Genomic DNA, 26,752 nt, shown 5'->3' with positions numbered 1-26,752 from the left:
GTGACGGATCGAAAGCACAACTGAGAAGAACTCATACAACTTTAGTAGAACTATTTCTTGAAAAAAAATAAATACATAAAAAAAAGCTTTAAGTGGTTAATTGCTGCGTTCACAGCAACGACGCGACTGGAATGAGAAGGCGCAAAAAGCTACCAGCACGAATAAGTAGAGGTAAAACAAGTCCTGGATGTGTATGAACGCATGATTCATTTTATTCCCAGCTAAAAAAAAATCTGTTTTTGTTTTGATGTTTCTAGGATGCCTTGGTTTTCGAGTTTAGTGCTACTTGTAAGTACACAATCTTCTTGAACGAAGTTTTGCGCAGTTGGTTGATACAGTTTCCCCAAAAATGTCATTTGCCCGGGTGTCTCGTTTCTTTAAAAAAACAATTGGGCACGAGATGCAGAGACGACTCAATGTGCAAGTGGAGAGTGGTTTTCTACAGTCTTTATAGCAGAAAAAGCCGTAATCTTATTACACAGTGCAGTGCTTTTTTTCTTCGATTTGTGGATTAAAATATGGCTTCTGATAGATAGAGCGATTCCTGTCGCTCCCGCCACTATCACGCAATCTATCACTAGATTAGGCTAACGAGCGTAAATCTTGATACATGTTTCTGATTGGCTGCAAAAGCGCCAATTACAATCACGGATCGTTTAGATCGCTCTTCCCCCTTAACCCGGACACTTATAGTGCATTATCTGTCACTTTAACATCCAGCAGTGAGCTCAACCTTTTCTTATTTTTCAGGTTTGTTTTCAAGGCTGTATATCAGGTGAGTGAGGTTTGTGTTTTAGTTTGTTTGTTTCGAGAAAGTGTGCAATTACGTTTAAGTTAGCATTTGTCCATTTAAGTTAAGCTAGCAAGAGGCTTACCCCAACTTTAGCCACCCCACTAACATTTATGATATTTAGAAGTTTTAACTAGTTTGAGACTTCTGATTAGTTTAAGTTTGCTTAATTTGAGTTGTTAAAATAATTTAACAAATTTTATGTGTTTGTTTACTAAGATGCACTATCACAATCTCTAAATTTATGGGGAGCATGACATATTCCCTTTTTAAATGCTAACCTCCAACATTTATTCTAAAGGCAATATATCCTCACTTCAAACCTGAACCTTGCTAAACTAGAGGTTGCATGTAAGTTTTACATGTTTTTAAGATAAAGAAAATGTTCTTACACTTAAGTGGATATTAAAAATTTTACTTGTTCAGTCTGAAGTTTTACCATTGCTGTCAGGCAGGGATTTCATCATATTTCTGATTTTATCTTTTTGGAACAGCTCTTACACAGGAAATCAGGACCTATTATGAGTATGTACCTTCTCCTATGCAGTTGAATGAGGCACAGGAACATTGTAAGAAGCGATCTGGGGCCCTAGCCACCTTCTCCAATCAAGAAGAGCTAACAAGCATTATAAACTCTCTTAACATCTCTCAACCTGTTTGGGTTGTCAGGAAAGACACGACACATCTGACAAGTACGTCTGGTGGGCATTTCTAGACACTTCATGTTAACATTTTAGCACTTTGTTATTTAAAATTATGGGCAAATATTTTTTCTTTCCAAGACCTTTTACGGACTACTCAATGTTTAAAATGTCAATAAGGATCATGATCCATAATGCTGCCTTCAACACTCTTAACCACTGTGAATAAGTGTTTACAGTAGGAATAGGATCACAATGTAGACATTTGTGATTATGTTCCATCTTTTCTACAAGCTGTGCCAGGAATTGTTTTTGTTTCACATCAATGCCTCTTTCTTCTTTGTGTGTGGGATAAAACCAAAGGTGCACCTCAGTCCCTCATCCTGGAGTTCACCGGGCGCTCTGATACTAAGAAAGCCTGCCTCAAGCACAAGTTTCACTCCATGGGATCAGTGACTGTTTGCACCCGTCTTCGCTTTGCTTTGGACAGCCTTGGAATTTCGACCATTTTCTCATATTCCATTCCGTCATTTATTAATGAGTTCCAACTTAGAGCAAATCTGACCTATGGCAAGCCTGTGCAGCTGGCACTTATGGTCCATGGAACTCATGGGCCTTACAAAGAAACCTTTAACCACGACGGCCTCTGGCACTCCGTGTGCATTTCTTGGAAACACAATGATGGAGGCTGGGCATTATTTACCGATGGTTCTAAAGTCTCCTGGGGTAAAGGCTTAAGACGTTCTCAGAGCATTGGTCCTGATGGCCTTTTCATTATTGGGCAGGAGCAGGACACCTTTGGGGGATCATTTAGTAAGGACCAGTCATTTTCAGGGAGCATCACAGAGCTGCACATTTGGGATCGTGTTCTGAACAGCAGCGAAATTAACACAATGGAAAAGGAGTGCTCACCCATTGCTTCTGGGCTAGTGTTCAAATGGAATGAAACAGCTCTGGAAATAGAGTCGTCCATTACAAAGCTGTGGAAACACAACCCATGTCAAGGTACATTCAATATCATCAGTTCTAAAGACGGGTCAGCTATAGTTTTCTTTGTAAATGACAGAAGGGACCTGAATTTGCCTACAAAAGTCAAGCATTGCATTCGTGTGTTGTTTGCAGTTCAGCTAGTTTGTCGCTGGTGCAGTTTTGGAAGGTAATTTAAAAGTAATTTTGGACTACACTTGTATGTGAAGCCCACGTTGTTCAGCTTATAATTACTTTGTTACAAAATGCAGATACAACTAGACATAACATTCTCTCTGTCAAGTCTTCCTCTACACTTACACTCCTCCTTTCTCTCTTATCACACCAGTCGTAACATAATTTTCATAAATACTGGTTGCAGTTAAAAGGGGATTTTAGGCTTAATGGAAAGTAGCAAATTTTGTTTAAAGTAGCAACGGTACACACTACCTTAGAAATAGTGTATTGTACAGGTTTATTACGTGGAACATTTTAGGTTTTGGCTGTTATTATTATTATAGTATTACCATTATTGAATGACTCAGCATGGGATCAGTAAGGAAGCATAAAACACCCTTCTCCTTTCTGTATTTAGCATGACATTTGCAATCTTGCATCTACACAGCAAACACACACACTAACACACAAACACTCTTTCTTTTCAGTATCAAACACGACACAGTTTAATGAGACTGAAGGAAAGAGGAAATTTCTTTCTCTCTTGTGTCTCACCACTGAACAGGGGAGATGGGATCCAAGTTGTAATTGGCAAACGATGGGGCTCCTTATGGTTTTAGTAAATGTTTTGTGACTCACGTCACTGTGAATCCCACCCTTCGAAACAAACTTCTCTCGTTCTGACATCATGCTCTCCAGTGAGCAATGAAGGCCCAACTCCCCTAAAATCAAACTGCCCTTGCTTCCTGAAAATGAGCATGAAAAAAGGATAGCACTCATCTATAGGAACTTTGTTTTAAAGATACATTTTTATGTTGCAGTAGCTGTTGAAGGAGATTGCCAACATGGCAGTATCTGTTACCCTGTTATGCTCACAGGGTAATTTTTTTCCCTCCTCTTCTGCATCAGACCAGTTCAGACAAACATCATACCAACTACACTATTCCCATAACTGAACTTCAACTTATTCAGTCTCTGTACCAACATCTATTCCTATCATAGTGTCCTATTATAGACCAATATTCACATACTGTTATCTGTTCCTCAAAAATGTCATGCTTTTTATGTAAATGTACACTATGTAAAAATAACACTTTTTGTAGCATAGATCTTTCCATAACTGTGACCATAATTGTATTATGTTAGCAAAGTTTTGGTGTTGCCTGAACTTTGCTGCGTGTTATCTGATAATGATTTAAAACTAAACCTTCTTGTAACCATTATAAAAACATTCATTTAATAATTCTTTTAACATTTCCTTTATACCTTCACTGCAGTACCAGATTTGTTATCGCATTCCTTCCGGGGAAAAAGTATATCACAGAATGCAACAGTCACAGTGACGGTGATTCACATTTCCGAGAGTTGTGACTTTTTTAATCCTGTCATCAAGAATTGGGAGCAAGACAAATGTGACTCAGTCCGGGGGGCTGTTTGCCAGTTTAAGAAAGGTAGTAATCATTAATAATGTAATAATGTGTTTTTATCATTATCTAAACACTGTCATCCTGTAATTAATAACTACCATCATGAGTTAAATTTTTTTTGCCAGTCTTAATCAAAAAAATTTCTGTAAAAAAAGAAAAGATAAAATGATTTATCATGTGGTCTTGTTGTAATAGATTACATTATATTTTATTTGTATTAGTCTTTGAAGTTGTACTGGATGTACCAACAACACCATTCTTCAGTAGAATGAACAAAGATCTTCTGACCAAACCTGTGAGTTGGACAGTTAAGTCTTTATCATTGTTTTAGTAGTACAGGGAAACAATATTTTATCTTTGATATTGGTGTAGAAGAATCTCAACAACTGAGAGTAAACAGTGCATACTGACAGGGTAAAAATATAATGTCGTAAGTAGAATTTGCGCTGTGTGTTGGAGACAACGTCTAGAAATTTTATGAGAACTTTGTCTGATGAAGTTTGCAAACACTAAATGCTTTAGAGTCAGAATTCTAGAGAATATATTGTATATAGTGAATGGAAGGGATTGTAATCCTGCAGGTCTGTAGATCAGGCCATTAGTATAGTAGCAACATTACATCCACATTTCAAGGTAAGGTATGTTCAAAATCTTTATCTTTTTTTCCTAAGGTGAAGGAGGATCTAACCAGCACCACTTATGCTGTCTTTCTGACCTGGCTCCAGCAGCTGACCCAGTCTGTCTTGTATCTTTTGGAAAGTGAGGGTCTGGACCTCCTCACCCCCAGTGATGTGCTGTACCTCTCCCAGAAGACTGGTATAGACCTGACTGCAATGGGTAACACTAAATCTGTGGGAAGTGATGCAGCTGACATCATGGTATCCATCGTTACCAACTACATGAGGGTTGCGAGTTTCTTGCTGGAGCCCCACATGGTTACACAGTGGATAGGCTGGACAGAAGATGGAGTAGGGGTTGACTTTTGTTTATGTTTCTTTTTCATGGATTTTTAAAATAAAATCTTTTTGATGTTTAACCCATTAACACAGACCACTGTTTGTAAGTGTACTGCGTAAAGTACTACTATTTGTACTGTAGTTTAACAAATGGTGTAAAATCTCAAACTATTTGGGAAAATTAAGGAGTTTTTCTGGGTTGTATGGAAGAACCTTATTTGAAAATTGTATTCAGCCAAACAGTTGTTTTTGGCTTAGTAGGGTCTCTCCTATGTTTATATTCTATTTTTAATTTTACTTGGTGTAGGAAATACATCTTTTCTCTTTGATAAACCTCTGTTTAACTTTGTGTTGTTTGCTCCGTATTCATAATACAGGTCAGCGTGGGGCCATTTACTATTATCAAGAGCATTGATTACCTTACCGAAGCTCTTGCAGACATCTTATCTGCTAAGAGAAGAAACTTCACTCTTTCAACCAAGAACATAGGTAATGAAAACTTTTTAAAATGCGTCACTAAAAGCTGTTTTCTTCTTGATCATAGTTGATGGAGAAGAGAGAAGAGGATGAAATAGGATGTCACAGCTAAAACATGTTTTGCAAAACAAAAGAGCAAAATCATTTTTTTGAGGTTCTAACAACAAATTTCGCAATTTGTAGTTTTTTGTATGTTTATGTTTAATTTATATTCAGGATATAATGCACTATTTCAAATATACTCATAAACTGTTGTCCCAAATCTCCAGTAACAACTGGCTGTATAACAAGGAAAAAGGAAAAGATTTTCTGCTTTTGATTGCTATTATTGATAATTTGTGTTTATTGTTTATCATCTGCTCTTTGTTGCCAGATGTGTACATAACATGGCAGAAGCTGTCTGAAAAGAGCTGTAGCCAAGTTTTCAAGCCATCTGTGCTTGGTTCTCAGACCTCCAGCAGCAATGATTGGGACGAGCTGCTAATCCCCGACACTGAGCTTGAGAGAATACACACAATGGGTAGAAAATGTGCAAACATACACACAAAAATGCACTTGTCATTGTGACTTAAATAAATAAAAGGGCAGTAATATATACCCACTCAATCAAATAAGATTTGCAGATGCTCTATATACACATTACATGTGTTTTAAATGATTTGGTAGACAACAGGGATGTATCCACAAAATGATGACCCACAAAAACTGAATAAAATGTTTGTTTGACTGAAGTGTGACATGGCTGACACTAAAAGCCAATGCTCAGCTAAGTTTTATTACGAAAAGTGGCAAATATAAAGTGGCTCTTATTTTTGTTTTTTTAACCAGGTTACGACGAAGTAATGTTTATTCATACCCACTACAGTCATCTGAGTAAGATTGTTTTTGGAAAACCAGCATCTCCACTGAGTCACCAGGAGAAACCTGAGAGGTTGGGTGTAGTTTGTATGTTGTCTTATGTTTGACCTATTGAGGAGTTTTCTGTCTAAATAGCACACAAAATTCAAATATGAGAGTGAAAACAAAATGCTACACTTATAAATTTCTTCTCTTTTCTATGGGTGTTGAATTCAGCAGTAATTTTAGATCTCATCACAGAAGTTACTTACCAATCAGAGCACAGTTACTAACAAATCAAATACAGATATTCACAGTCAAAATTACAGTATGTCTACATCAGTAGCTGGGATTGCAGATTAGTTTGTATTTATGACCTTTAAGGTTTACTACAGAAACATGATAACTGTGGTTCTTTGCAGAATTCACCAAGCTCATCTCGCTTCAGCTGTCATATCGGCCACCATCCGTGATCCCTCCAAGGCCCAAATCATCCCTGTGGCTGTCCAGTACACGCTTTCCTCATCAAACGTGGTACAGTACATTGTTCAGGCGGGGTTGTCAAACAGCATGAGAACCTATTTTTTATTTATTAAATAAAATCAATTTTAGCTTGAAACCGAAATGGATGCCAGTGACTGACCTTTTAATCAAAGCAAGCATTGCCCAAGATTAGTAGAGGAGTTAAAGTTAAGTTGTTGTCTTAGATATACTCTCCAAGCAGAGCATGTCACAAGAAAGGAATTCCCCCATCTAGAAGCACATGGCATTTATCCATCTCACTTTTGGATTGCTAGAGTCCTGGAAAACATATTTTAAGATAGAAAATATGATTTTCTTGTTTCTAGGTGGAGTATTCACCGCAAGTTTCTCCTGTTTGTGCCTTTTGGAATTTCAGCCTGATGTAAGTTTAAACAAAAAAGTCAAAATCACTAAATATTTCCGGAAAAATATATTTATTAAGTCAATACAAATTAAAGCTGTTGTTTAAATGATAAAGAGATGGTATATTATTGATTAAATATCAAATTTCTCAAATTTGTTGCAAACAAAAGTCAGATGTAGATAGATATAGTGCATTCATAGAGTTTTCGGACTCCATTCACTTATGTCCAATTTTGGTATGTTGCGGCCTGATACTACAATCATTTAAATACATTTTTTCCCCTCATTACTCCACACTCAGTACCTCTTAATGACAAAGTAAAGACCAAATTTTAGAAATGTATTAGCAATTACAGCCTCAAGTCATTCTAGGACATTCACAGAGTTGTTCTATAGTGCCACTCCTGTGTTGTCTTGGCTGTGTGCTTAGGATTGTTGTATTGGTGGAAGGTGAATCTTCAGCCCAGTCTAAGGTCTCTGGAGGTTAGTCAGAGCAACCATTGGTTCTTGGTCACTTCTCACTTAGGTCCTTCTCCCCCCATTGCTCATTTTGGCCAGATGACCTGCTTATGGAAGAGTCCTGGTTGTGCCTTCATTCATTTGAATTATAGAGCCCACTGTACTCTTTGGAACCTGTAGTGAAGCAGATTTATTTTTTTGTAGCCATGCCCCGATCTGTGCCTTCAGGTTTTTCTTTTGACCATGGCTTTTGTTCTGATACAGTATGCATTATCAGTTGTGTGGGCTTCTATAGAGAGTTGTGTACCTTTCCAAATTATGTCCAATCAATTTGACTTAGCACAGCTGGACTCCTGTCAAAGTGCAGAAATGAGAGGCACCTTAGCTATGTTGTTGCAGAGAGGTCTGAGACTTATTCTAATGTGATATTGTGTGTTTTTAAATTTGCAAACACAAACACTCAAATTGTGTTTTCACTTTGTCATTATGAGGTGCTGAATTTGACAATAAGGAAGAAATAATTTAAAAAACTGCATTATCAGACTGCAGCATATCGAAATTGAAAAAAGCGAAGGAGTTCTGAAAACTTAATGATTGCACTGTATGTATATTACATGTTTATTTAGCTGCTAATATTAGATTAGATATTCAACCTATATTTATATTTAACCTAAATGTCTCTGGTCTATTTGACAAATCAGGAGTGTGTGTTTCTGAATGCCTGTTCTTATAATCTTATTGTGTAATGTACTGTATAGGCAAAATCATTCAAGTGGATGGTCCAGTGATGGTTGCAGGGTCACCTTTTCAGGCTCTGGTACCACCTCCTGTCAGTGTAATCACACCACCAACTTTGCAGTGCTTATGAATTACCAGGAAGCAAAGGTAACTCATGAGATGCTTAATTATCAAGTTAAATTGCACATTTAAATAAGCTGTTGCATTTGGGAAAAGATAAAGTATATGTTTGAAAGCCAGAACTCAATGCAACCTGTGGTCATCAAAACCTACTGAATGTAATATGTTATTTGTCTTAACCTTGTTAAAAAATATGTGTCCTAAAAAAAATTAGAACTACTTATGTCAAATGCTATATTTTGCTGTTGTGAAATCCAAATCCAGGTTGAGATCTGTGACTTCGGAAATTGCGTATTAGATTTGCAGTAAATTATATTCACCATCAGGTGTCACGCCCAGTGTGTTTTTCTTGTTGAAGAATGAACTGTTAGAATGGTTCTTATTGTCTATCTAATTAAATGGTAAAGTATTAGCAGCACTTATTTTGTAATTAAATGATAAACAAATTTAGCTAAAATGTAGGAAGTCTGGATCTTTGAGGGCCAGCTCTAGGTGGATTATGTGGATTATTATGGGACAGCTGCTTGTTAACTACTTGGCCTTTCTGACAAGATACTTCTCTCTTTTCCTTTTCTCTCACTCCCTCCTTCCTTCTATCCCAGTGGAGTACGGAGGAAGAGCTTATTTTGACCAAGCTTACATTCATAGGTGCTGGTGCTTCTCTGTGTGCGCTGGTTGTGACCTTGATGCTGTTCACTGTACTGGGGTGAGTAGCTGATTTTGCCGTCTCCCCTACGATGCCAACATAGCTGCCTAGTTGCTCTTAGAGTCTAGTGTATTGTATTGCTTTTTTTTGTGTTTTTTTTTGTAAAGATTGGCTCAGTAATTGATATTTAAGCCTGCTTGTCTTTGCACTAAGAGCATGAAAATTCTTTAGCAAAATATTTTATTGTCTGTAAAAATGCAAAAAAAAAAAAAAGAACAATTCAAATGGCATTAGCTATTTTAACAGCATGGCACTATTAATATTTAGACATTCGTATGTGGAGTTTCATGAACCCATATTCACTTCCATTGTCCAATGCAACACTTTTTTGTTTTGTTTTATTGGGGATTTTTTTCTCTTAACTGCATCAGTAATTGAAAATCACATAAAATTGTGTTTTATAGAGTACGTCCGTATGCTGATAAAGTCAACAACCTATATTGGATCGGGTTTTACACTGTCCACTATACACAAACAGACTTGCTGGTATTGTTGTTGCTCATGCTCTGGTCTTAAGGCGGCTACGAGTATTGACTAGTGCTAATTCAGTAATTACTGTTGTCTACATGTGGGTCCTCTCTGAAGGTTTATAGCAGCATTCTGCAGCTGTTAATTAACGGTAGGGTCACTGAGGGATCACAATCAGTTAAAGAGGAACAGCCCTGAAGATTTATCATTGTTTTGAAATTGAGCACAGCCATGCATTTCCCACACATACTGGTATATTATGTCTTCGTATTTTTTTACCCATATACACACAACACACAAAAACATGTGTGACTACGCCCCCACAAATGCATACACACACGTGGCATTGTACTGGTCACAATGCAGTGATTCAGCATACATTTAAATAGGCTAAACCATCAGGAGACACTTTACATTTACATTCTTGCTGCTTATTTTCTTTTATTTGTGTTATGTGAATGCCTTTGATAGAGATTGTGTTACAGTATGTGACTGTAACACACTTTGGTCTTCCAAGTTATACACAAAGAAACTATCCCAATAGCCTTTAACAAACTGTTATGGGAAAAAAAATGTCTCCCCTGTGTGTGTGTGTGTGTGCGTGTGCGTGTACTTCAAATCAGTTTTTAGTGTTTTTATTAAGCTGAATTTATATCTTAATCTTATATGAATAAATATAAAAAAACACTTAAAATGTACATGTTAAATCAGCTCTGTTTTAGCTGATTTTTAAGAATTTGTGATTTCATTTAAGATGGAAATACAGCTACATTTGCTTAAAATAAGTAAGCTGTTAGTCTTATTTTAACTTTTACAGTAGTTTTTAACACATGCGATTAAGAAGTAACTTCCACTTTAGCATAATCTAGTCTAAACAGGTTGTAACATCCAACATTACTGGTATAGTTACATAGCCTGAGGTAAAGTTAGAGCGTATGAGTCTAATGTAACTTTAAGCACCTAAACGAACCCACCACTCCCATCACTTAGAGTTTAGTTGCCACACCCGTAAAATGTGTGACGCGCGTTACAAAAGCAGCTACACTATTGAGTAGGCCAACACATGTCATTATCAAACCAAATGTAAATGTAAATGTAATGCTATCAGTATAAAGAACAAAACATCGTGAAATAGGGAAGTTAGTCCTAACAGAACAAGACTGGCTGCTAACAGAGTACAGTACAGTGGCTACAGCTCCACTTACATTTAGTCTCTTACTACAACTTCCATTTGCTGTAGCCAATCAAAACAACTGCAGGCACACTGGTGGTGAAAACTACTTTCTGCCAAATGTCTCTGTCCTCTCTCTTTGTATCTCTCAAAGTTGGCCAAAATGCATTTTATCGAGGTTGAGGTGACTGTGTATATAGTATTGTATCTTTGAAAATGTTGTTACTGTATTGTTTGTGAGACCTTTAGATTTTGTTTAGCACAGTCATTCATATTATGCTTTGTGTAATGTGTAGGTCAGAACGCTGTTATCTTAACAGTAATAATGTATTATATGAAGAAGCAGGTTGTGTTCTCTAACATTATTGCAAATCTCACCTTTGTACCAATAACAGAAATAAAGAAAAGTCAGATATTGAGTGATAAAGCAACACAAATGGAAATTTAAAGTGTTAACGCTTATTTGCAATACAAGTAGTGATTCCCACAGTTACAGTTTCTTCATGGACCACTCTTTGAAAAGCCCTGTGTGAAGTGGTAATCTACAGATGTAGCCATTGAAAGTGTCGGTCTCCGGCACTTGAGTTCTTCTCTCTTACGGCGATTGCTTGTCTCTTGTCCCGTAGTGACGCTAAGCTTACACGCAGCTCCCCGGTGCATGCACAAATCATAGTCCCTACCACAATATATTTGTAAACCAACAATGTACTGGAGTAGAACATGTATACTGTATTATTCATGTGGCATAAGAACAAACCAACTTTTCCAAAACTTAAAGTTTCAGTGAATCGAAATATGTTGTGTTTTATGTTAATCTGACTTTATCAAGCGATCCCACAGAGAATTACTGTTTAGACATAACGGCTGCTTTAAGTGTTTTATACGGGAGATTTGAGACTGTGCATTATGGGGATGGGCTGTTGTGGGTTCAGTGTCTTGCGCAGGGACACTTCCACATGTTGTCTGGAAGAGCGCAGCACGAACCCCTGACCCTATGTGGTCAGTGGACGGCCACAGTACCACCTGAGCCACTGCCGCCCCCCATCCACAGTATTAACACAACCATGCAACTATAGTTTTACCTGTGAATAATATAATATAATGAAAATAATAATAATAATAATAAATTATCCCCATCTCTGTGTTCACAGTATCCCCAAATCTGACAGGATGTCCATTCATAAGAACCTGTTCATCGCTCTGATCTGTGCCCAGGTGATTCTTCTTTGCAGTAGCTCAGCCATTCACAACAAGGTAAAAATCTGTAGAACTTGAATGAAAAATTGTCATTAACAATCATACCAATTTTTGTTTAAATACAAAGAAGCATGTTTTTAATATTGTAGAATTTCCTGCTAAAGAATTATTAGAAAAATGTGCACGATAAAATTGCCAAGTAAAATAAAGACATCTATGCTTTATAATATAGTCATTCTAACACTTCTGTGTCCACTAGTTATGCCAAATCTAGTGGATTAGCTTTTGTTAGATAATCAAATGAATTGTGAAATGGATGTTTAATAGTGAGTTTAATCAGATTTGACATCTGAATATATAGTGGGGTTCCTATTCAAACATGTGCTTTTGAAATGGATGTGCCAGCACACATGGCTTAGGGTCCTGTAGTTGGTTTGAACCTTTGATCCTAGGTCATTTCATGGGAGGGAATTGGAAATTGATCAAATGTTTTAATGTATTTATGCTGACTGACCATACGAAAGCTATTTTATATTTGATTGTTTTTTCAAGTTTGGAACAATGCAGACCTGTTTCCACTTAGTCTGGAGGAACCCTTAATGTAGGATAATGGTAAAGATAATGGATGGATAGCTTGGAGTACTTTTTGCTGAATGGGGCTGTATTTAAACAGTGTGGCTGCTTGATATTGCATTTTTTTAATAATAAACTATATCATCTGTTACATTGTAAATTGGGTGATGGAAATCAAATGCATATAAGAAATCAAAAATCCTAAATTAAGTTTGGTCTTTGCTGCTAATGTTTGGTGTATCACACTGTTTGCAGGTGGCATGTACACTTGTTGCAGCACTACTTCATCTCTTCTTCATGGCAGCATTTAGCTGGATGCTGGTGGAGGGTCTCCTACTTTGGAGCAAGGTGGTTGCAGTTAACCTAAGTGAAGAACGACACATGAAGTATTATTATCTCATCGGTTGGGGTACGATGGCTTGAAAGAAGCACAAAAGAAATGTTCACCGTATATATATACTGATACAGATTTTGTTATGGATGTTAAAACCAGGGACATAAACCCAAAAGTTTCAGTTTTTGTTCAAACATTCTTTTATATTTATATAAGTACTTTTATATAAATCCACCACTTTTATTCCTTTCTTTTATTCTCTTCCTCCTTTTCCCCTCCCTTTAGGTTTGCCAGTGCTGATTGTCACCATCACACTGGCATCAGCCTCAGGAAAATACTCAGCCGACAGCTACTGTTGGCTTAGTGTGCAGAATGGTGTTATCTGGGGCTTCGCTGGGCCTGTAATCTTCATCATCATGGTTAGCAAATCAAATCAGAATTGTTATGTGTAAATTGTCAAATCATAAAATACTGTGCACATTCAGCCAATGTTTGTGAATCTATCCCATATTTTTTCACTTTAGCCAGAAGCCCATAAAACAGAAAAGTGTAAGATGCTTCCTATTGATGTTGCATAGATACTTTTTTAATGGGTTGTTTTTTTTTTTTACCCTATTCTCCACATATTTATCAACTCTTTTTACATTATCATTATTTTCTCCTGTGTTTTGATTTGTAATTTCTCTCTCTTATCTCTCTGCAGCTCTTCTCTTTTCCCTGTCACTTAGGTTTTTCTTATTGCAGTTTCCTTTTGTTTTGACAGGTAAATATCCTGGTCCTGACCAGGGTGTTGATCATCACCATCTCCACAGCCAAGAGAAGGTCCATCATGTTGGCCATTGATGCCAGTCCTGTAGAACAAGCCTATGAGCAAATCAGGTACTAACCACAGGAGGGCGCCATTTGTCCTCTTTTTAAAAAATTTTATCTGGCCCACAGGCCTATAAGCAGACAAGTTCTAGTCACTGAGATAAGCAAATAGATAGCTGAAAGATTTCCATTTTAAATGTGTGTGTACAGTGCATTTAGAATGCTTTCAGACCCCCTTCACTTTTTTCAATTTCGTTATGTTGTAGCCTAATATTACAATTGTTAGAATTCTTCATTTTTTTTCTCAATAATCTTCACTCAGTACCCCGTAAGAATAAAGTGTTTTGAAATATTATCAAAAATAAAAAACTAAAATGTCACATTGTCCTAAATATTCAATTTACTACTTAGTAAATTAAAAGAGATAATAATAATAATAATAATAATAATCCAGACTGATTGTAAATAGGTCTGCATTGTTCAAAACTTGACAAAACTGCACTACCTCGGGATTTTGCAAGATTCAATACTAGTTTTATTATATGATGTTCTGGCCTGTCTTTCTGCATCTGCTGCTACCGGCGGCTGTAGCTTAGTTGTTAAGGCAGTCATCCACTCCCGGGCCCTCCGATGGTCCCGGGCTCTCTGTGTAAAAGTGTCCGTTGGGCGAGACACTGAACCACAAGTTGCTCCCGGTGGGTCAGGTGAGCACCCTGCATGGCAGCCCCCGACATTGGGGTGTGAATAGCTGAATGAGAAGTAACATTGTAAAGTGTTTGGATAAAAGTGCTATATAAGCAGCCATGCAGAAACAATATCTGTTAAGCTTTTTCACTGCTTTCTTTTCCTTTTTATTTAACAATGGCAGAGATGTGGGGTTAAGGTCATGAGAGTATAAGTTTGTTTCATGTGACCCAGTAGATTTCCTCCAGAAGGCTTGTATATACAGTTTTATCAGTGAAAATCATGTTAAAGTGTATATGTTTTTTTTTTTTACTACCTCAGCCACCAAGGGCTGACAGTAGGTGCTCTATGCAGGTTCTCAAAGCAGGCCTTGAACCATTTGGCACCTCTGGGTGGCAGCCGTTTTGGAAACTCAAACACATTCCTCCGCTGAATAATCTAGGGCTTGCCGCCCACCATGTCACACACACATGAACACACACACACAGCTGGTGTGGTTTGGCGGTCACCTGAGCGGGAAGCTAATTCCACTCTAAACAGAATTAAGGCAGATTTAATGTGGGAAGTTGTCACCCCATGAGCCTTCCCAGCCGCACAGCGTTGTATATGGAACAACCACCCTGCCAAAGCCGCTCAGTTTTATCCAAAAAGAACTCAAAAACCCAGAACTGAGCTCAGGACGGTCAGGTATGACGATGAAATTTTAAGTAGGAAAGTTAATTTTATCTAAAGTAGTGTGTGTGTGTTTGTGTGTGTGTGTATATATGTGTGTCTGTGTATATTCATATATATATTTATATATAGAATAGAAATATATATTCTATCTAATATTCTATATAGAAATATAGAATATATTATACTCTGTCAGTCAGTCAGCCAGTTCAGAATCCTTACGTATGTTTAACACTATGTATGCAAAAGAGTTTTCATGTTTGTCCTGTGATTTTCTTTGTGTGTGAGCACAGGGCTGCAGTAAAAGCAGTGTTGGTGTTGTTGCCTATCCTGGGAGTGACATGGCTCTGTGGTGTCTTGGTACCTTTTTCCATTGCCATGGCCTATATCTTCATCCTCCTCAACTCCTTACAGGTACAGACACTAACACACACAAGCATGTATACAGGTATACAAAAGTTGTCAGCAGTTTACCAAAAAGTTATAAAACCTCTACAAGAACAAAAATATGCACAATGCTCACATGAAAGGAAAACTAAAGGTTGATATTTTTGTCATGGAAATACAGGATTTAGTGCAAAAAGAAACAAAATAGATAATTTAGATTTTAAATGCATTAATTTAAGCATGCATTACCCTCTCAGCTATAGCACTGTTGGTAACAGAAAAATATGTTTGTAAACATGTAAATCTTTATGAAAACATTCATTGTTTGTGGTAAAGTAAAAGAAATGTAAGACTAAATGTCACAAGTAAAACTTATGAGCACGTTAAAAATACTTCAACAGTTTACAGTCTTTAGAGAGAAATAGAAAGGTTTTCCATTATACATTGTAATTCTGCCCTTCTCTGGTTCTGAGGGTACACAGACTGTCAAGGTTTTTATTTGTCAGTGACAAGGCTGTAGCTTAAAAGGGGGGAAAAACAAAGTTGGTGTGGCGTGTGTTAAGCAGGTCCTTCATTTTAACAAGGAAAATCGATTTGTATTGTTTGTTTTATTATTTATGCTTTATGTATTCAGAGGTCAGCATTATTGTAGTTCTTTGTGTTTTATCAGTGAAGGGTTTATGCTCTTTATGCTGAACTCCAATGCATAATTTTGCTAATTTTAGAAAGGAACACCTTTTAAAGGTTGTATGTAAATCACACAAACAAATTATAACAAAGATTGACCCAAACAGTATTTCTATGGTTATTAGGTATCGTTATTATGGTTTTCAAATGGACTAGGTGTAAGACCTGTATAGCCTTACATCCCAGTGCACTGCAGTGGTGAGGACGAAAACATGTAATTCTCTGACTGCAGGAAGCAGCCTCACCAGCTACTCTAACATCCTCAGACCCATTGTGTATTTAACTTTTAATCAGCTCTATCTTTAATTGAGCTGTATATTTAGTGAGAAAGTCAATGGAGGTTTTAGCTGCAGACTGATTATTAAGCAAGGCCCCTTGGTTGCCATAAATAAGTTCATTATATTTTTTCCATTTCAACAGTAATTATCATAGTGTTTTTCTGGGCTCTTAATATACAAGTGCACTGCTTTACATGTCAACACGTCATATGACTTTATTTTTGTTTTATCCATGTCTCTGTCACCTCTGTGGTGAAAGTAGTAAGTAAGTAATAACAAGTATTCAGACTATAGACAGATAAAATAGTGACCATGGCGAATAAATACTGTTAACAAGTAGAAGGCAGTAGCCCTGCATTCAAATTACTTTGGTAAAAGAAGAAAAGTATTATCTTGAAGTAATACTTAAAGTGCCCTTTCTGCAGGATGACTGACTTCCCACATCAATAGTGTTATTGGATTGTAATTATCGATACATTAATGTGTTCATCCCCTTAATGCTGAAACGGAAACCAAAGGTAAAGCTGTCAACAGGAAATAAGCTTGGCAAACAAAATTGTGTGTTTGAACATTGTGATGGCTGTGTGACAGATGAGTATTGTTAATCTAATATTTCTCTGTACCTGAAACTCCTGATGAAATCTATTATTTACCATTGTGTGTGGGTTTTACATTAAGTAGCACAGTATATGAAATAGTACCACCACTGTGTGATGCTGACCTTCTGCTTGAGGTGTGTGCAAGGACAATAAGAATTATAGGTCATCAGTGTTTCTTTTGTAAAACAAATTTTTACAATATAAGATAATACTAGAATACCAAAAATTAAATCTGAATACCTATCCAACAAACACATATAATATGTATGATTGAATGTACACATGGCAATGAGAAATGCATTCATGAAGGGCAAAAATAAATTCCAACAATATGTCTGACACATGCAGCTGTTTCCACTTTAAAAACCTGGTCCTCAAATATACAAATACTTTGCCTTACTGTGTACAAATTCCTCGCAAGTTTTATGTTGTTCCACCATTAATTCCATCCTTCAGCCCTGCATACTACTCAGGGCATGAAAATGCCAATAAATTCCTCAAATAAATAAAATAGCCCAGATTATTTAACATGTGTTTGTGTCCCTACATTTGTTTGGGTATATTTATAGGGTTTCTGTTGTTGCAGTTGGAGGCCGCTGTTAATATCGTGCTGCTCTGACATAATAGTAGGGATGGGTAATGTAACCCAGGGTTAAATAGGCCCCAGGGTTAAATTATTAAAGATCATAATACTGATAATCTCCAATGTTATCAGTTTTGCTGTTGGTACTGGAGAAAAATGTTTTTCAAAAAATGTTTCAACTTAATTTTGTCTCATCTTCTACATTACAACTAAAGATAATCATATGTGATTCCTTTTTTACTATTTCAATCCAGATGATGTATGTCTCTCATAGTCTGTGTGTGAGGTACGGGAGAAGCTCTTTCTCATAAACTGCAGCACCCTGCAGCGCACACACACATACACAGAGACCATACTCTTAACCTTCATTATACTTGTGAATCTTATCTAGGCTGTAGGTCTCACGTAGGTTCTGCATAGGCGAAGATCCTATGCGGACCTCTGTGCTGAAAGGCTGACGTGCCATCTTCAAAATTGTGGTTACACTTAACAAGAGTCAATGCTGACAATGCTTGTAACAAGAGCAATAAGAATTTTGCACATAATATTGAAAACAGAAGCAATCTGCTTAAAAATCTAGCAACACCAGAAAGTGAAATGCATTTTTTTTACTGCGTAGTTCAGAGTTTTAAATAGGCATGTTATGCTAGCAGCCTGGAACTCTCACATGAAGTAAAAAAAAATGACATGAATAATAGGTAACATTCCAAAACCTTGATCATTTTATTTTTCAACCGATCAGATTTACACGTTCAGATCATTGCTCTCAATTTTGACCAAGCTTTAGCTCTGGTATAGAGAGGACTTCATGGTTTCATCTGTCCATAGGACTTAGTTCCTGAAGCCTTGTTTTTTTTCCGATGTAGTTTTGCAAACCTCAGTCGATTCTTATTGTTATTATTTTATTTATTTAATTGTTTTTAAGAAGTAGCTTTGTCCTGGCAACCCTTCCAAACAAACTGTACTTTTTAAGTATTTCTAATTGTGCCGTCACAGACTTTTAACATGCTCAGTGAGGCCTTTAGACTCTGAGATGCAGCTCTTGGGTCTTTTGTATTTTTCTAAGCATTGCACAATCTGCCTTTGGGTAAAAGTACTATTGTTGTGTGCCTGAGTTTGTATATGTAAGACATGGTACCTCTTACCTGGGTGCCCCACAAGTGTTGGTCTGTACCACTAAATTTTATTTTACATTTCAATAATCACATTAGTTATTATAGTCAATAATAGTGATTTCTGCATCGCAATGCTGTTGAAGTTCACTTCGTTATATACAGTGCATGTGGTAAATAAAGAAATGTTAATTAAATTGTTTTTTCTTCAAAATTAATTTTTTAAAGTACTGAAAGCAGTATTCAGTAAGAGTATCATTAAAATCTTAAGAATACCCATCTCTACATAATACTCTTACACAGTGCATCTTTGAAAAAGCCTGAACCAGATCAGTGGAAGTCATTAGATCATTAGGAATCCTACCACGGCCAATCTGCTCTATTGAAACCCTCTGACCCTGCTGGTTCCTGGTGTAAATGTGTAAAAATGTCATGAAGTAATGTGCTTATTGGTGTGACTGTGATTCTGTTTAGTCATTCAAATAGAGTGTGAAGATCTCTGAACTGCATTTGGCAGAATTTGCATATGCTTTCTTACAGTTGGCTGCAGTGCACTAGGCCAGGTCTAATCATCGTTATCCGTTTGAGTTGGTTCTGGCTGCTCTCGTATCTGCCTTGAATTGGGACTTACTTTTAACGTAATTGATTGATGCACATCGGATTGGGGTAGCTTTTTCTCAGGTCAGTTTTAGGTTGGACTGAAAACCTCTACTCCAGATTAGGTCATGAGGATAAGTTTTAATGACTGTGGTGATCCTCTGACATTTCCTGTAGCACCAGTAACGGATCAGCCCTTTTTATTCAATTTATTGTCTCAATGAAGTGACTGCAAACGTTGGTATTAGATGTGCTTCTAATGGTGATGTTCCAAGAGAATATATCCGATGTGACCCATACTTAGTTGATTGCCCTACCTACTCTACCACCTACCGTACATCATTATTACTATTGCATATCTGTATGCCGTGGTGAGTGTTTAGCTCAAAGCATCTCTGGACCACTTAATAATCTAATATAATCTTTTTACAGACATCCTGTCCCTCCAACTGGACTTACCCAGTTGTATGTGTCTTACTACTACTGCATTAAAATACAGTCTATCTGAACTTATCTTTAGGCTTGTTGGAACATGGCACACCTTTTCTTTTAATGATCCTCTTAATATGTTAATTATACCCTGCATTACAATAGATTACTGTTGTTCTGTCAACAGTCTTGCCTTGTTCAATGTCATTGATTCCTCCGAGAGGTGGAGCACAGATGAAGATAGTCCTACCATCATGGCAACTCATAAAGATGATGAAATGTCTTAACTATAATGCATGCAAAACCTGAGCTGGTAGACAGGAGATAAAAAAGGAAAAATGCTCAAGTTTTTAAAGAAATCGTTTTTTATTTGCAGCTGTTGTATTTTCATTGGGACCAGCATAAAGCTTAAGCGGCAAGCCTTTACTGTTAAATCAATAAAACAGATAATGTTGACAAGCCTTTTTCATTGCACTCCCTTATGCCCTCACACTCCTCTACCTCCTACATCCTAGCAACACTTTTCAACACTGACGCGTCTCTACTGTTGCTCATATTTCTCTCAATGGAAACCTGAGCAGGGCGTTTTGCACAAACACACTAAAGACGGGCATGACTACGCTGACTTTAGCGGCCAAGGATTTTATTTGTGTTTCATTCACAAAGTTTACTGAAACAAGGACCTGGAAAACACATACACTACTAACAAATAGTTAGGGATATTCATTTTACGGGGGAAATTTCAGAATACATGTTCTGAGTCATATTTGTGATTTTGTACATGTTCTGGTTTTGCTGCTATGCAATATATCCTCTATGCAGAACATTAATTTAAACATATTTTTAAAATATATTTTTATATTTTATTAGTGCAATGTTTCTGGAGCCACTGAAACAAAATTGAGTTTGGTTTATTCACTGTAAGTGAGCAACACTGAAAGACAATAAAGTACAGTCTAAGTCTACGGTGAACTTAATTTGACCTTCTCTAAACTTTTCAATGCACATGTTTATCTATTCAATGTTTCAGTACTTATTGCATAACATACTGTTCTCTAACAAGGTAATTAACCACAAAATCCACAACGCGATTCACGGACCACTAAATGTTCTGCTCCAATGACGATTTGTATTTAAACGGTCCTCTCGCATTATTTTCACATTTTGACATCATGAGCCCAAGACGACACTTAACTGAAGTTATTGAGACTTTGACATTTTGTGTTGTGGTATACCAATCACTGTTGTTAGCTTAAAAAAATAGTTTGAGATGCCCTGCTTAAATGCCCTACTTTCATGATATAATATCATTGTAGCATGAACTTTTTACATTTTTACATACATTTCACCTGAAAGTTAAAAATTCCTAACTTTCTGTGAGTAGTTTTTTGTGTGTGTGTGTGTGTGTGTGTGTGTGTGTGTGTGTGTGTGTGTGTGTGTGTGTGTTGTTTACAGCGTTTACGTTGTACATTTGCTTTTTCATCTCTGCAATTCATAGAAAAGCACCTTATTTACATCAGTAGTTCATGCAGCTGAAGAATAACATTTAAGTGTTGTCAGTGTGGGATTCTTCTAATGCAGTAATATTAGAAAGTTAAACAACTCTTTATCTTATCAGGAAAGAGTGACCTTTTTTCAACAACATCGATACCATTTATAATTCGATTTTTAAGATACTTTAAAAGCCAGGTGATTGTGAAAATGTGGATTACAGCAGTGGATAATGTGTTCTCCTGAGTCAATGCTAACTTGGTACTTTTAGTCAGTGGTTTTTATGAACATCTTAACCGTAAATACCTGCATGCCTCATCTGCTTCCTTATCAAGCCAGAGATAAATAGCATGTGGTGCTGTGTGTGTGTGTGTTTGCATCCAAGTGTGTGTGAGAGAGAGAACAGGGGGCTGGAGTTCTTTGGGTAGCTCATAAATTGCTCCACCCTCTGTCATCCAATTTCTTGGCAGTGTCATTCAAACCCTGCACTATCTATTACCTGGGTATAATAGGCTCCTTGCCATGCAGTGTCCATCTTATTATTAGCCCATAACTTTAAACTATCAATAACTTTGAACTGAAGAAGGAGATGATGGGATAAAGAGAATGGAGAAGAGAGTGAAAACAAAGTAAAGGTGTGTAGGAAGTTTGGCAGTCAGAAAGAAGATGTTAGGTTTACTCCCGTCCACTGTAAGTTTTTGAGAGTCTCTGGTATATTTTGGGAACTTTGCAGAAAGCTATTTGTCAAGAAAGTATCTTTTTTTTATGTCTGTTATGTCAATCTGCTGCCTGTGGAGGGCAACCCTGTGTCAGTGTACTGGGCATATATACTGAAATCAATGAGAGAATTTATTTGAGCTGCTCCATTCACAATCACATCCTTTATATCTTCTTTTATATCACAGGAACTTAATTCGGGAATTCAGCAAAGCTTTAGAAGGGAACTTTATTATTTTACCCAGGGTTAAATGTGACTTTAGAAAAGAAATACTCTATGAAAATCTGTATATTAGTTTCTGATTTCAAAAGAAAACACATAGTTGTGACTTGGCTTCACTTTTTGATGTCTGAGGTAGAAGAAACAAATTTATGTAGGACCACTTTAGAAAAGCAGACACATTATCAATCGGTGCAATAACTTTACATACCATCTAAATTGTACTGAGAATTTGCAATATGTCTATTTTTTTTGTTAAATACTATATTGCAACGCAGTTTTGGAATATTGCATCATGTGCTTTTTTATTTAAATTAGTGCATCTGCAGTCAGAAGTCAATAGTGGAGGTTCGATTAATGCACTGATTCACCAAAGCCAAATTAGACACCTAATAATGCAAAGAAAAATTGACTAGAAAAGTATTTACCTGAGGCATGTTTTTAATGCAGCTTAAATGTCAATGAATATTATATTCAATAAAATGAATTCAGCATGCCTTGACTTCCATGAACACACATTCTCACACACACACACACACACACACACACACACACACACACACATTCATACAACACATTTAGCTAGCCGAGCATGACATCAGAGTGTATCCAAAAGCTGATCAATAGTTTGTTGCCCTGCTTATTGATTTTTGCCATATGGGAGATTTGTTGTGTGAGTAAGCAATGTTTTTTTTTTCCTTTGTGTGTCTTAGTTTTTTTCTTTATAGCATTTGAAGTGATTGTTTGAGAAATGGTGATTTTTCTTTTTTGCTGGTCGTGTAGGTTAGTAAATACAAAACTGTATTCTCACTGCTGGAGTCAGGGCTTCTTCCTTGACCAAAAAAGTCTGGAATTATATTTACGCATGTAGTTTGTTTTTCAATTTTATTATCAACTGTCTTGTTAGTGTATCTGCAGTGGACTTTTTTTTTTCTCTCTTTCTTTTTTTTTTTAACATGAGACATTTTCTGAACTCACTCTTCTTTAAATTGTTCCTGATCAGCCTAAGCTTGAAAGTCTGGTATTTACCAGCTTGGTAAATAGTTGCTCCATTTGGTCTTTTAAATGCTTTTTTGCCAGCTAAAGATAGAGTTTCCCGCTTTGGCATGAAACTAATTAACTTCAGACTGAATGTTGCCCTAAACTATGAACTGATTGCAGTGCTAACAAAGATTGGGCCTTTAAAAGCACATTATCATGCCCACTTTAAACAATGTGCCCCCTAAGTATATATTTAAAAAAATTCACGCCTAAAGCCAAATATACATTTCAGATCTCACATTTGTAATTCTGCTAATTCTTTAATTATGGGATTATGTTTTGTATTTAAATGATGGTATAATTAAAAAAAAAAACACACAACAAAAACAGCATTTTGTTTGTTGCTGATAGTGTGATAATGTTATGCCCCTGTTGAGGAAAAACAGAAGTCTACATATAAAATTGTAGTTGTTCAAAAAGAAAAGACACACAGAGAATAACTTAAACCAAAGCGTCCTATGAAAAGTGAGTGCTCCACTTAAATGAGATGTGAGCACTTGTGCTATTGATTTATTTACATGCTAGGCTTTGTTCACATACCTCAATTTTTTTAAATTACTCTCGATCATACAGATTTTCATGTGTAAGAAAAAGTCAGCAAATCGGTACATGTTTTACAAAACAGATGTACATTTTGTTATTCTTCGTTTAAAAAAATAAAAAATAAATCTGTCAATAAGGTGTGATGATTTTTTACAATGAGTTCTTATTTAGACATTTAGTTCTTAACAGGTGGTAGGCAAGAAAGAACAATTTACTATAAACACTCTCTCCCACTAAAAGTGGGAGAAAGTATGCTCTTAATATTACCTTGAGTCAACCTGCAGTTTTGAGGCTATTGTAAAAGCCAGAGGAAAGCAATCTCCATACTTGTTGAACTAGAAAACAAAATAAATCTCATGTAAGTGGGGATGTATTTGGGTCTCTGCTTTGCCTAACACTGTCACTTATTAATCAAGTCTGATTTGCCGTTGCTGCTGTTTAGTGGTTGTGTGGTTCAGACATTTAAAAAAGCTGGTGCATCAAAAACCTTCCCCCTACAAATTATAATTTCGGCATTTATTTAACCCCATACTGCCCCAATACAGAATTAGAGGGCAGTCAATATTAAATTGGTCAGATACGAATAAACTGCAATAATGTGCAGAGCAAGAGCAGAGAGAATAAACCAGGAGCATGTGCTTTGCATTAGCCAAAAGCCTGAAGGAGGTGATGTGGTGAGGTTTGTGCGTCTGAATTTCTCATGCAGTGCCCTCAAAAGTATTGTAAATTTGTGTTAGTGTATGTGCATAGTGTGTGTAACCACTTGTCACCACCACCACACAGACTGAGAAGTTATTTTAATTTGTCATTTGGCAGAAGAAGCAAAAACAAGGCTTGGATGTAGTTTCTTAGTCAGACATCTCCAGTCCACTCATGTGGACTTGAACAACTGCCCCATTCAAAGCCAATTTTTTTTTTCTTTCACGCTTCACCTCCCTGTTTTTTTTTTTTTTCCTGTTGTACCATGTTGTGACTAAGGGCCTACTTGATTTTTGTGGAGTAATATGTAATAATTGGCTAGTGTTAGGTATCTTTTTATTAGGATTAATTGTTTTCTTACATAGATATTTGAGGGTTAGCTCAAGGTAGTGAGAGAGGAAATGAATTTAGTTGGTGTGAGAGAAGAAGATGCAGAGGATAGGGTTAGATGGAGGCAGATGATTCACTGTGGCGAACCCTGAAAGGGAACAGCCGGAAGGAAAACAAGAAGAAGAAGCTGCAATTTAATACAAGGTGATTGATTACAACTATTCCATGGCGGGAGATATACTTACAGTAAATAAAAATAAACAACAAATATCAAATAAACTAACCAAATGAAAGGAAAAAAAACAAGTCATAAATGAAGCTTAGTTTTATACATTTTCAATTAAACAAAGAACTGAACAGGAGCACAGTTATACAACTAGCCTTTTTGATGTCGTAACCATCAAACTGGGAGAGTTTTCAATCAAAAATGTCCACAATAAATAAGTGTAAGAAACAATTTGGGAAACAAAACTAATTGTGTGTCTTATGCTATGTGCTATATATAGATGACGGGAAATGTTTTAATCTTTTATATTTAAATATCAACAAGCCTTATATCGGTACAGTCTTTGTTTCCTAGCCCCTGCTGCCTACTTACATGTGTACATACACATACAGGCACACGTGCAAGAGGATACACACTGGCCTGCATGGCCAGCCTCTCACCAGCAACATTATAGAGGAAAATGTTTCTGATTGTTTGAGAAAGCAGGAACCATATTCCCGTGACGTCCTCGTTTAGATTCGGATGTGTCTCACATCACACGCGATTTAAAACGACGATAATGTCTCACAGTAAAGTTAAAGTTACCGGATACACTGGGACAGTAAGGGTTAGTGTTCGAGGGCTGTGTTTGTCAAAAGCAGAGGTACATTTCAGCTTTATCCTGTTAACATAATTCAAGTTGTCAAAGGTAACCTCCTTTAATGGTACAAAGTAAGAATTCTGTCCATGATAAAATGCCATATTGGGTTTATATGCTGTAAAAATACTTTTTGCAATTTGCAACCACACAATAGATACAGTACTTGAAGAATGGTGATTTTTAAATTCTTTGTAATTATTTTGCAAAGTAAATTAACAAATTTTAAAAAGAATTTCACACTATACAGGAAAAATGCCTCATTAATAGTAGCCTTTAACTATATTTAGAACGCTTACATCTTTAAAAATACCCAGTTTAATAAGATTAGTGCAAATAATGTTTAAAGTCAACACATGGTTCTAAGTATTTGGAAACTTAAGTTAATGTAGTCATAGGTAAAATCAGATTTATTTATAAATCCATTTTTTAATGAGTATCTTGGATAATTATGAGGTGGGGTTGAAAAACAAACAAACAAATGCATGACATGATTGTTTGCATTCCCATTGGCTGGAAAAATAATGTTCCCTTTGAAAAAGAGTCCACCGTTTGTGTTGCATCCTCAATTACCAGCCCCGGCATTAAAACAATATTCAAACAGGATACAAGGTCAGCACTGACTCCCACCACGCTTCTCTGAGATGGCACTTATAATGAGAATGTAGCAGAGATTTTTTTTAAGTAGTGTATTTTTAGAGTGTTTTGTGTTTTCATCTTTTGTCTCTTTTTATCTTTGCCTTTAATTTTTTTGTTAGTGTGAACGGCATTAACATTAGATCTCTTCAGCCAATTCTGTATGTTCGTCTGCTCCAAGGAAGGATTTCCTACAGATAGAGGTTTAATTCAAGATATTCAGCGACAAGGTTTCTGTATGGAAAAGCCCTCGTAAAAAATAGTCACCTAAGTACCATTAAAATTACTTGAAAAGGAGTTAGTGAAAGAAGCTGTAAAAATATAAACCTTTATTCTCATTAACGCTAAACATAAACTAGGAGTTAGGAGACAGAGCAAGGAGTGTCAGTTTTTCAGATAAGGAAAGACTTTTTTTTTAATTTTTTTTTTTTATGGGGATGTATGAAAATAGA

The 26,752-nt window shown here is 36.4% G+C and overlaps 1 protein-coding gene across 4 annotated transcripts in view; it reads left to right on the top strand.

Annotated features, from left to right (window-relative positions):
• The first annotated feature begins 15 nt into the window (after window positions 1–15).
• Window positions 16–26,752, top strand: part of LOC137131311 (adhesion G-protein coupled receptor D2) — a 90,055-nt gene continuing 63,318 nt past the window's right edge. Inside the window, exons 1-20 of one of the 4 annotated variants that reach the window (XM_067512391.1) lie at window positions 16–171; window positions 258–288; window positions 751–775; window positions 1,285–1,482; window positions 1,795–2,436; window positions 3,852–4,025; window positions 4,223–4,296; window positions 4,673–4,969; window positions 5,335–5,446; window positions 5,808–5,954; window positions 6,263–6,365; window positions 6,694–6,805; window positions 7,120–7,175; window positions 8,374–8,500; window positions 9,076–9,179; window positions 11,970–12,072; window positions 12,844–12,997; window positions 13,208–13,341; window positions 13,686–13,801; window positions 15,382–15,502. In XM_067512391.1, coding sequence (XP_067368492.1) covers window positions 259–288; window positions 751–775; window positions 1,285–1,482; window positions 1,795–2,436; window positions 3,852–4,025; window positions 4,223–4,296; window positions 4,673–4,969; window positions 5,335–5,446; window positions 5,808–5,954; window positions 6,263–6,365; window positions 6,694–6,805; window positions 7,120–7,175; window positions 8,374–8,500; window positions 9,076–9,179; window positions 11,970–12,072; window positions 12,844–12,997; window positions 13,208–13,341; window positions 13,686–13,801; window positions 15,382–15,502 — 2,829 coding nt within the window. In that variant the 5' untranslated portion in view covers window positions 16–171; window position 258. The remainder of the gene's footprint in view (window positions 172–257; window positions 289–750; window positions 776–1,284; window positions 1,483–1,794; window positions 2,437–3,851; window positions 4,026–4,222; window positions 4,297–4,672; window positions 4,970–5,334; window positions 5,447–5,807; window positions 5,955–6,262; window positions 6,366–6,693; window positions 6,806–7,119; window positions 7,176–8,373; window positions 8,501–9,075; window positions 9,180–11,969; window positions 12,073–12,843; window positions 12,998–13,207; window positions 13,342–13,685; window positions 13,802–15,381; window positions 15,503–26,752) is intronic. The other 3 variants (XM_067512390.1, XM_067512389.1, XM_067512392.1) reach the window with 3 other exon arrangements.

The sequence above is a fragment of the Channa argus genome, chromosome 8 (assembly GCF_033026475.1).
Source record: "Channa argus isolate prfri chromosome 8, Channa argus male v1.0, whole genome shotgun sequence".
Classification (NCBI taxonomy): domain Eukaryota; kingdom Metazoa; phylum Chordata; class Actinopteri; order Anabantiformes; family Channidae; genus Channa; species Channa argus.
The sequence above is the reverse complement of the archived record's forward strand: the minus strand, read 5'-3'. Positions and strand labels throughout refer to the sequence as shown.